This window comes from Tursiops truncatus, chromosome 11 (assembly GCF_011762595.2).
Source record: "Tursiops truncatus isolate mTurTru1 chromosome 11, mTurTru1.mat.Y, whole genome shotgun sequence".
In the NCBI taxonomy this organism is placed as follows: Eukaryota; Metazoa; Chordata; class Mammalia; order Artiodactyla; family Delphinidae; genus Tursiops; species Tursiops truncatus.
The window spans coordinates 46,129,125-46,141,337 of NC_047044.1; the positions used below are offsets into that span (position 1 = coordinate 46,129,125).

At 36.3% G+C, this 12,213-nt stretch overlaps 1 protein-coding gene across 8 annotated transcripts in view; it reads left to right on the plus strand.

Annotated features, from left to right (window-relative positions):
- Positions 1-12,213, plus strand: part of PTPRR (protein tyrosine phosphatase receptor type R) — a 259,427-nt gene that overhangs the window by 226,622 nt on the left and 20,592 nt on the right. For 5 of the 8 annotated variants that reach the window (XM_073789229.1, XM_073789231.1, XM_033866321.2 and 2 more), the window contains one exon: positions 11,321-11,431. The exons of 1 other annotated variant lie outside the window; for it this stretch is intronic. In XM_073789229.1, the coding sequence (XP_073645330.1) occupies positions 11,321-11,431 (111 nt within the window). Of the gene's footprint in view, positions 1-3,105; positions 5,645-11,320; positions 11,432-12,213 lie in introns of those variants that run through there. 2 more of the 8 variants (XM_073789233.1, XM_073789232.1) reach the window with 2 other exon arrangements.

Here is a 12,213-nt window from a genome sequence, read left to right on the forward strand (position 1 = left end):
CAATCTGTCAACATAATAAGCTACTGAGAATTCCTGCACAGTTGTTTAATATCTGCGACAATTTACCTTCAAGGTAGGAAAATATTCCTCAAGTTTTAAAGGTGTACTGTCTGTGTATATACACCCATACATACATACATAGAACTTATGTAATATGGCAGACTAGATAATCTGAAAAACCAGTCATACTGGGTGAAATATGATACAGCATGCATAGCAGAGCTTGGGAGGAAAAAGGTAAATCAGTCAAAAACTGAATAAAAGGCATAAAACCAGAGAATTACAGGTTACTTGTGTTTTAATGACAATATAAGAACTGGAGACAAAGCCTTGGGCTTGTAGGAACCAGGACTTGGAACTGAGACCTTCCATGAAGTGAACACCTTCAAGGGCTAGGCCTTCAGTGAAAGGGTGAACCACAAAAATAAACCTACCTACCAAAATAGGATTATAAGAGGAAATGAATCCAGCGAAGTCTGGCCTTCTCGTGGGATCAATAAAGAGGTACTCTTGAGTATTCAGAATTCAAAACCCCGGAAACACCAAGTGTTAAATGATTAATATACATTAGTGATTCTTTTATTTATATAAATCATTTATAAACTAATTTATATTCATTTAAGTAATAATATAAAAAGTAATACTGCATTGGTAATGCTCTTGTGGCACTTTACAAAAACAAAGGCAAAAACTTTCTGGATGCATGTACTCTCGGCATACACTACACAGAATTTCAAAAGAAAAAGCCCAGCCAAACATAAGCTCAGAAGTCAAAATTCTGAGACACACATGTAAATAAGCAACATAAGTAAAAAGCAGAAGAGGCCACAAATAGTGGAAATAGACCCACAAGAAATTGAAATAATAGAGGCTGTTTTATAATTAAGCACACAAAATATAAAATTTAAAAACTTGACAAAAGAACAAGTTACTATCAAAAAAGACTAGGAAGGGCTTCCCTGGTGGTGCAGTGGTTGAGAGTCCGCCTGCCGATGCAGGGGACACGGGTTTGTGCCCTGGTCCGGGAAGATCCCACATGCCGCGAAGCGGCTGGGCCCATGGGCCATGGTCGCTGAGCCTGCGCATCCGGAGCCTATGCTCCGCAATGGGAGAGGCCACAGCAGTGAGAGGCCCGTGTACCGAGAAAAAAAAACAACAACAACAACAAAAGACTAGGAAGATTTAAAAACAAACCAAAGAGTCCTAGAAATAAATATTATACAGACATTAAAATGAAAAAAAGAAACATCATGAGATAGTTTTATTAGCAAGCTGGACACAGCTGAATAAATAATTACTGGATTAAAAAATAGAACTAAGGAAATTACCTAGAAGATCAAAATGACCAAAAATATGAAAGAGAGTTTCAGACATATAGAGGACAGTATTTAGATGTCCAATATATGTCTAATGGATATTTTAGAAGATGAAAAAGGAGAATATTAAAAAAAGAAGTAATATTTGAGGAAATAATGGCTAAAGATTTTCCAAAACTGGTGAAAGACTTGAGCTCTCAGATTTGAAAAGCACAGTAAATTCTAGGCTGGATAAGTAAAAATAAATCCACAACTAGACACATCTGTGGAACTGAAAAACACTACAGAGACTATTTTAACAACCAGAGTGACTAACAATTGACTTCTCAATAGCCAAAAATCAGTAGAATAATACCCACAGAGGAACAAGAGAAAATCACAGACAACCCAGAACTCACACAGGATTTAGCAACATTTCCTAGATCTGAATAGACTGTACTACTCCTGCCCACTTTGGTTTGAATTACAATTTTCTGAATAGATTGTCACGATGTGTTTTCTCAAAGCACATTCATACCCTTATTAATTCTATTTCTTCTATTAAAAATAAAATCTTATAAAATCAACATAGAAAAAGCACTGTGATGTATGCAATTACATAAATATAAGTATGTAAATGTTTTGAAACAAGTTATATTTTCCACAGAAAACATTACTTTCTTTTTACATATTTATTAAGGATTAATATTTGGCAAAGCATATGTGAAACAATATCTAACAAGGATTAGCAAATAGGTTGTAGTAACTGTGTAAGATAAATTATAATTTTGGTGTCTTGAGCATTTCAATCCTCAAATTTTGTGATATATTTGTTTCCTTAGACAAAAAGTCAGAAATACACCAATAGTGCTTTAACTTGTTCTTGAATCAGGGTTTCATCAGGACAGAAGAAGCCAAGATTGATGGTTAGTGAGAAAGAATTCCCTAGAAGTTGAGTCGGATGTGACATATTTTAAAGAAGTCCAACAAAGATAGATTGAACACTTGGCAAATATGCCAAAGCCCCAACAGACAGTTATATTCTTCCCTTCTGTCCCCAAGACCAAAGTTGTGATTCTAAAAGAACTGCTGTATGAGATAAATATGTATTTCAAAGTGACACTGAGTTGATTTACTGATGATGCTCAGACATCTCCATTCTGAATGTGCGGAGGAATAGAGTCCATCTTGTTCTTTCTTTTTCAAGTGCATCATACTTGGAGTTAACCTGTTGGTACCATTCTCAGAATTCACGTTCTCCATAGGAGAGCCAAGTAGATCTTTTGAAAAGCCAGAATTTTTAAAAAATAATGGCCACATGCAGTGGTTGGGAGTCCGCCTGCCGATGTAGGGGACACGGGTTCGTGCCCCGGTCCGGGAAGATCCCACATGCCGGGGAGCGGCTGGGCCCATGAGCCATGGCCGCTGAGCCTGCGCGTCCGGAGCCTGTGCTCCGCAACGGGAGAGGCCACAACAGTGAGAGGCCCGCGTACCGCAAAAAGTAATAATAATAATAATGGCCACATAAAGGGTGATTGAGGTTTTTATTTTTCTCTTTGGCTGCATAATTCAGAAATTGAAGAGGTATTATTTTTTTCTTACCATTTTTAGCCTCTTGCCTTTTTAAATGTCTGGGATATATCTTCTGGAAATATCAAAGTAAATAGATTATGTTACATGTTTTCTATGTGTAATTTGCTACATGTACTTTCCCGTGGCCAGTCATAATTCCAAATATTGCAGTAAAGATTTTGACTTCTGTTATTGTTGATTACCCATTAAATTAAAATAAAAATTCCTTTCCATCCAGATTCTCTAAAGATGTAAATACAATACTATGGAGGAAACTTTGATGTTTTACAGATCAAAATGATACTGAGAAGTCTGGCTCAAAAGAAATAGGCAGTAGACTTCACACTGCCAGGAAGATGCTGTTTACCAAAAATGTGCCAACTTTCAATTGTGTTAAGCGTCATTGTTTGGAACAGACAAAAATCATTTCCTCCAAAAATATGTGAAGGTGGAGTTATCTTTAGAAATTCCCAGGCTTTATATTTTCATGAACCTTTCTATTTTCTAATACATAAATAAAGGAATAAGTGAATAGTTGCCAGTTCTTATTCAATAATCCCAATATTCTCATAGTTACTTTATAAAATGAGAATAAAAAAGTTTTAAAATAGAGCTGAAGAATCAGTTATCTTCTATGGCAAGAAAGGAGAAGAGATTTTTATTGCTGGTAAATTTGATTTCTTCATTTAGATAAATCTCAAGAAGGGAATTCCTTTTGAAAGAAATAAAACATTGGAAACACAGTGTTCAAACTTTCAAGGTGAACTATTGCTTGACTAGAGAAGGCACAGTGGCCAAAATCTGCAAAGCTGGAGTTAGATCAATCTAAGCAGGACAGGAATCATTTGCATATTTCCAAAGTCCTCAGACTAGCTCAGACTTTCTCCTAGGAAAGAAGAGAAGCAGTATGAATGTTGGTCATAGTATACATACTGTGGAAGATATTTTCTACTGACTGCCATTTATTAAATATACGTAGTAAGCACAGTTAATTCTGTGCATTTTCACTCTAACTCTACAAAGCACGATCTACTATCCCTATATTATGGATGAGAAACTTGAGGCTCAGAGCTTAAACCATTTGCCTACAGCCTCAAAGTAAGTGAGTGATAGAGTCCAAATTTTAGTACAGGTTTATTTGATTCCAAAGCTCATGTACTTAATCACTGCCCCAACATAATAAACGGGCCAAATAAGGGTACAAGACATTAGAAGACAAGGGACCCACTGTTGGCTTCAGGGAGCAGTAAGACACTGAATTTATCTTCAGGAAGTGAGGGAATTACTTGGTCATTTGGCCTAACAAAATACTTCTCTCAAGTATTTAACACAGCCGTATTCTTTCTTAATATTTACATTTTTCATCTGGATTCAGCTATGTGACTTAAATACTTACAAACCCCATTTTGCCCATTGACCTATTCACACTTTGCAAGCAGTTTGACCTCAGAAAGTGAAATAAATAAATCGTATTTTAAGTCTTCTCTGTTTTCATTCCCTTCCTTTCTCTCTCTGGTAAAATTATGGAAAGGATTTATTTTAATTACATTTCTTTGTCCATACAGCTCATATGGTGCCTTACAGTTTTTCAGTAGGGGCTGCAGAGTAAGTAAGTGCACAAGGGAACATAAACCAGGCAAAGCAACAGCACACAGAGGCAGACAAAACACCACATAGCGTGCGTGAGTTGAGCCGTTTGATGTTGTCTGGGCACAGTAGAGAGTGAAGGGAGATACGACGGGAATGTTAAATTTTGCTGACGAATATAGAGAATAAAAGAGGGTTCTGTATTCATTGTATATTCTGCTTTTAACATTATATTATGAGTGCTCTCCATGTCATTAGTAACTCATCAAAAACATGATTTTAAATGACTGCTAGAATTTCATTGTGTGCATGCTAAAACGTATGTAATCATTTCCTTATTAAGAGATATTTAAGTCATTTCCAATCTTTTTACCCACATCTTTGATTATTTAATTAATGTATATTTTTAGGTGTGAAATGACCTGGCTAAATGATGTGGACTTTTGAAAAAACGTATTCCCAATGACCTGGCTAAATGCTGTGGACTTTTGAAAAAACATGTTTTCCAGAAATATATCTAACTGTACCACATCTTTAGCATCTGGAATTCTCCAGCTAACCTTGAAGACATTCAGTACATTCCTCTTTATAAAACATCCAATGCTGTATTTGTGCACATTCATTCATTCATTTGACAGCTATTTATCAACTGTCAACCATCAAGCACCAGTGTAGGTGCTTGGATTATATCTTTATTGACAAAACAGACAAAGATCCCTCCTTTCATGGAGTTACAATCTAAAAGGGGAGACACAACACACAAGAAACAAAATTTTAAAATATTGTATACAGGTACAAAATGTTAGGTGCTATGGGGGGTGGAGAAAACAAACATATGGTAGAGTAAGAGAGATGGAAGACAGTTTGCAATGAGATAAGGAGGTCATTTTAAAATTTATAAATGGCAGCCTATAAGAATTTTATGAATACAAAAGAAGATAAGCAATGACTTCATTGAGTCAAGCCACAGCTACTCTAGATATCTTTACTTAATTAAATACATCCAGAAAAGGTAGGGGTTTTTTTTGCAATATAAGTATTAATTATATCCCATGTTGACCTTAAGTTTCATGATAAAATCTGATGGGTATTCAGTTGGGAATGACTGGCTATTCAATATATAAGTAACTTATACTTAAAAATAAAGTAGACCTTTTTAAGCTGTACATTTGAAGAGAAAATAAATTTTTCTGATAAAACACTCGTAATTAAATGTTAATTATTCTATGTTATATTCTAAATGAATGAAATGAAAATACATCTTCTCAGCTATTTAAAGTTAGCTAAAAAAATTAGAGTTTAAGTTAGATAATCTAGAAAGTTCACCAAATATACATAGAAAGTCTAGAAACTGGGCTGTTTGATCTTCCAAATAACTAATATTTATTGAGCACTAACAATGTGCTTAGAAAGCAATCTTTACAATAAACGTATCTGTAAATCCCACTAAAAGAGGACACGGAGACACAGGGAGGTTAAGCAACCTGCCCAAGGGCAAACGGCTAGCAACCTGACTCCCAACTCCTCACCACTATATACACGCTCCTCAAATCTTCTCCCTACTTAGGGTGGGAAGGGAGAAAGTTCCAGTCCCAGCAGTGATTGTGGCCAGAGAAAAGTGTGCGGGATTGCTTACAGTCCAGATTAAAATCTCTAACCGTTCTCTCCAGGAAGGAAAGAGGAGATGAACAAGGCATTTTGATTTGGTTTAAAGAAACAAAAAGTGTCAGATCTGCTCATTCAAAGTAGTGGACAAGGGGACCTCCCTGGTGGTCCGGGGTAAAGAATCCTCCTTACAATGCAGGGGACGTGGGTTCGATCCCTGGTCAGGGAACTAAGATCTCACGTGCCGCGGGGCAACTAAGCTCACGAGCCACAACTACTGAGCTTGCACGCCTCAACTAGAGTGAAGCCCGCGCACCCCAAGGCAGTGTCCGTGCGCTGCAGCGAAAGATCACGCGTACCTCAACGAAGATCCAGCATGCCGCAACTAAGACCCGACACGGCCAAAATAAAGCAAAACAAACAAACAAAAAAAACAAAGTAGTGGACAATTTGAAAGTGTGGATTGGAACTGTGATGGGGGAGTCATGCTGAAGTTAGAGGTCAGTCTTTGAAGTGTGGGGTGGACAAGAGGATTCACATTTTGTACCAAGAATGAAAATAAACGAGCAAAGTCCCATAATCAGAGTGTCTGTACAAACAAGGTCAGGGAGGGTAATTTGCAAGACAGTGGAGACCCACTGACTGGTATTCTGCTGTCCTGGAGGACCAGAATTAGATATTTGGTATCTAGAGAAGCACCCTGACCTAGCACTGCCCAGCAATGCCGAGCAGCCTAAGCTCATTTCCTGAAAGACCAGGGGCTTGACAGTTATGCTACCCAAGCAATTAAGAGTAGCCAGAAATTCAGAGGCTGACAGCCCCTAAGAAAAATTGCTCACCTGTCCTTTCAAACATGCTTACATTCCAAATATAACTTGGCACCTTAATTTTTAATCTGCTAGGTTCTATTCAATTGCTGTAGCCTGCTTTACTTCTAACTATAGTTAGAAGCCTTCTTATTTGACACAGTTAATCCAAAAAAAAAAAAAAAAAATGAGTGGAGACTCAAACACACAAAAAAACTCTAATGTTTTACTTTGTCTTAAAACAGGTACATTTGTTCATATTCACATTTGTTCATTATTTTATTATGGGACTGTCTTTTTTTATTTTTAATATTGGCTCTCGGTCATATAGTTTGTGTAAATCATGCCCTTTATACGTCATTGAAATGTCCCATTTAAGTTTCTTTGAAACGTGAGAGAACATAGAAAAATTTGTAAAGCAATATGAATGCAGAATCCTGTCTATATTTCCAAACTTTGCCCTTTTATAATGGTCTCACCTGTACCTGATTTGACCACAGTTTTCTTTACTGATTTACTTTTTTTCCCCAGCGAAAACCTAATTAACTTATGCAATTATTTCATAGAACAATTCTTTTTTTCTTTCCACCCTCATGTTTCATTGATTTATGTAAAGTTTCATTAAATTACTGGGCTCTAATAACAAGTACAATTGTCATTAAGAGGTTCGGATATAAATACCACTTGTTGAACATACAGCTCAGCAGATAGTGACAGACTTGCTGGACTTAGTAAGAGAGCGGACAGAGGGCTTTCAGTGTTCCACGAGCATCAGCATATTTCATAGAGGGAAGGGAGGGCATTGGTTATTGCTGTAAAAAGAAGTGTAGGTTATTAGTGCAGAAATCAAAGACAGAAACTTGAATGTATAAAGTGATATTTGCTCAGAGGGTCCTAGCCCCAAGAAGATGGTCCCAGAAAACCTTATGAAAACACCTGAGCTTCAGTTTTCTCAGCTGTAAAATGATAAAAAATAATAATAATAACAACAATATCTACTCTCTGCTCTACCTAATGCAAATGATCGTGGAAGGGATTCAGTGATACAAGGTTGGTGAAGGTGCTTTTAATATTAAATTGCTGCACCTATGTTACTAATATTTAATTGGAACACTAAGAATTAGAGTAACCAAAACCATAATAATTTTAGACAATCTGACCCATTCTGTCTTATATGCAAATGTAACCCAAATGCAACTGAGTATCTTCTTTTTGTTTATTTAGAGCCACTTTCTATGTGATGATAGTCTTTAGCTCATAGAGCAAAATCTCTTTGATTTTAAGTGCATGGAATTTAAAAAGAAAGTAACTTAAAAATAGATTTTTTTTTTTCAGGCAACTAAAATACTAGCTAGACCTGTTCCTTCTTTATACACAAATAGTCCTAATGTGGGTGTGAGAGGGATGGTCAAAGAAAAAAGATTATAAAAATATCAGTTTGCTTTGCATTGCGTTCTACTTTTGCTGTAAACCACTGATTATGAAACATTGGTTGATGTCCAGAATCCTTAGTTAGGGTTCACTAATTGCTTGTTTGCACAGGAGACACATGACCTTCTGGAAACCTCTTTGTCCTCCAAATTATGAATTCTTGGAATTAATAGATCATTTTACTGCAAGAATCAGCCCATCTAGCAGAAGAATAGTGATGATTTGGGGTTGCATACTGCTAGATAGCGTGCTATTTCGAATTACCTACAATTATTATGGTTTCACTATATTATCTGTAAGAGAGCATTTTCCTTCCTTGCATTTTCCTTTTTTATATCATTGTTAGCACCACAATAAAGAAACCCTAAAAAGCTCTTCACAAAAATAATTTGAACATGAACTTGTGCTCTTAGAAACAACTACGTTTGCCACTCTCCCTCACTTCATATTCAAAAGCACCCACACTTCTCTGGTCTCTTTTTCTGCGTTCTCCTAAAAGGGGGAAAAAATGTATTCGGTGTGTAGAAATAAGCTATTGTATCTCAGAAAGGAGATGGGATGCTAATTAAGGGTTGTTTGAATGAACAAGTCACATTGCATTGTCTACTGGGAGCCCGCTGCCAATTTCATTTTTGGTAAAGAGTCAAGAAAAACATTCAAGAGGGCCCCGGCAAGCTTGGGAGAGAAGCGAGCAGCACTTCCATTTATCAAGTAGGTGCACAAGCCTGGATTGTATTGTTAAGAGTCAGGGTGCAGGCTGAGAGCTCCTGCCTCGCAGCTTTTCTTACCGGTTTCAAGAGCCACCTTCCCAAAGAGGGGCCTGCTCCTCAGACGTGATCTTGGACAATGGGGCCACGTATGCCAGACTGCTGGGCCACTGAATGCCACTTTCTTTGTTCAGTACCTTTTTCAAGATTCTTTGTCACTCTTCTTGGATTCATCCAGGAGGCATGGGTTTTAAGACACAAAATAGCTCGGGTCTTGCAGCGACATAATTGATGCTCCATTGAAAGAAACCAGGCAAATTGGTTAGTATGATTACCTTTAACAAACTGGGGGAATTTGAGACATTTGGCAACTCGTAAATGAGGAGGGAAAGAAATTGCTGTATTTTTAAAAGATTGCTTTTTTAAAAAAATTATTAAAATATAGTTATTTACAATGCTGTGTTAGTTTCAGGTGTACAGCAAAGTGATTCAGTTATACATATATATATACATATATATATGTATAATTCTTTTTTAGATTCTTTTCCATTATAGGTTATTACAAGATTTTGAGTATAGTTCCCTGTGCTAAAGATTTCTTTTTTTAATGTTAATGTTATATTAGCCAGAGTAAGCCTTTAGCCTGATTGCTTGACAGTCTTGGGTGTGGGGTGGCGTGTAAATAGAGGTGAAAATGATTTACTTTGTTTGGAAAAGGACCAGAACGTAGAGGATGCAAATGTGTTTTTATTGTAGTGGATGAAAAACACTGATTCCACTAGGTGAAGTGACTTCCTTGTGGCTTTATCACATAGAGTACTTGGTACTTAGCATGATAGAGCCCCAGAGGTGTGTTTCTGATACTTTATGTGTCTTTTCCTTTAGTTCTGTAATTCTGTAATGTTTTTGCTGCTACTCTTTTAAATCTATAAGTACTTAATTTTTTTCAAGTTTGGTCACGTGCCTTTGACATAGATGTAAAGAAACAAGTGTCCTGAGGACCTCAAAGTCCCTGTTGAAGGCAAGAAGTGAAAGAATTTCTCTATAAATATGCATGTGTGTTTGAAAGAAAATCATGAATTCTATTTAAACAATATTTCTAAAATTAAATTGCTTCCCTGGGCACTGAAAATAAAATGTCAACTTTCACACTTTACATTCTTAGTCATTAAAATATGTGGCAAGAAATTAATAGCTCTTTTGCAGTTGTTTAAAAGGCAAAATAATAAATAATATGAGCTTATATGTATGCTTGAGTATCATTTCGTAGTTTTTTAAATAATGTAGCTTGGATATCATAAAAATAATATAATATTTAATGCATGATCTAATGCATATTTAAGTAATAATCTAATCACTTTAGATCAAAAACCCATTCCATAACTGAGTAGTTGTAAAATAACAATAATAATAATAACATCATGTTTTTAATGCCTACTGTATGCCTGGCTTTGTCTTAAGTGCTTTCCATGTATTAAATCTTGAGGAAACTGAGTCCAGAGAGATTAAGTATCCTGTTTATGGATTCACAGATAAATGGTAGCACCAAAATTTGGCCCCAGGCTCTCTGACTCCAAAGCTTGCACCTTAACCACCACATTATATTTTCTTGCTCGCCATATAATTATTATTACTGCTATTAAACCCTTCAAAAAGGATCCATCATAAAGATTTTTTAAATAATTTTGCTATATATTTATTTCAATGGATCCCATAGGCGAAAGGGTTATTGGTCCCAGAAAATATAATACCTTAGGTGTATTAATGGTCATTACATCTGCTTTACATACAAGGGAAACTGGATCCTGTGGCACCTAACACATCACAGATACTCTAATTAGAGACTTTTTTTTGATGAAGCAGGAAATGTGACTTGCCTCAGTCACTGTGGGGAAACATTCGTTTTAATCCTAGTCATCACAGGATAAACTCTAATATTTGGATCTTAGTTTCCGAATTCTTAATTCAGTTCTTAATTAGTCCTTAATTTCTCTATGGGGATTTGGAAAATCTCACCTTAATTATTTTTTGGTGTGGGATTAATAGTGTTGGGCAGACATATGTAAAAATTGATATTTTATTTAAAAAGCATTGAGATATAATTTATACTACACTATACATACTGTAAAACTTACCCATTTAAAATGTATGGTCCAGTGGTTTTAGCTCATTTACAGAACTGTAAAAATTGATACTTGATTTTTTTAGATTAACTAAATAGAAAATTTTCAGATGCTTGAATAAAAACTACTCCAAGGCCAATGAAAACCATTAATATTTGCTTCTTTAATATTTGTTCTTCTTTCCCCTCCTCCAGAAATGTGTGCTTTACTGGCCAGAAAAGAGAGGCATATATGGGAAAGTCGAGGTTCTGGTTATCAATGTAAATGAATGTGATAACTACACCGTTCGAAACCTTGTCTTAAAGGTAAAACTGTGGAGCTGTAGCTATCTACAAAGTAGACGATGTTGGAGGATTACATTTCTACTTTGACATTATTTATCCTAATAAGTACTGCAGATTCAATTTAAATAAATTAAATAATGTCAAGATCAAGGAGAAATTATAATCACTCCCTTGATTATATTATAATCAAATCCCTTAAGATTTCTTTGTTATCGGCTACTATTAGTATGTGGAATTATTAAATTAATATAAGCAGCAATTAAGGAAATTCACTAAGTGGGAGGCTCAGGTCTTCTACTCTGCATAAATATGACGTCTCTGATTTAACCTTTTGAATGCCTTTAACTAAAGGCTTGTGCTAGAGACTGTACCATGATTTCTTTTTTTAATGTCCCTTTGGTCTAAGCAGATTTAAGTAAGGCCTGGAAACTGTGAAAGGGAAAATCTGCGCTTGTGGGAGGCAAGAAAAGCCTGAAGTGTTGATGAGATCTCCCAAAACCTGGAGTCACAGTCATTTATGGGGACTTTCCCGGACCACATTATGTCATAGAAAAGTTATTTAAATTTGGGGCAGCAGATGCTGAGGAATGTTGCCATGGTATTGTTTTTACTTCTGGAGAGCAATCATCCCAAAGATTCCAGTTCTATCTAGAGCCTCATTACTGGGACAGAATCACCGCAGAGAGGAAGAGGGTAGATGCAGAGCCGCGAGGCACTTACTGAGACCTGTTCAACACAGTGTTCTCAAGTGCCTCGTCCACACCAGGCCCCCCACTGGGTTTTGACGTGATGTGCATGGACCC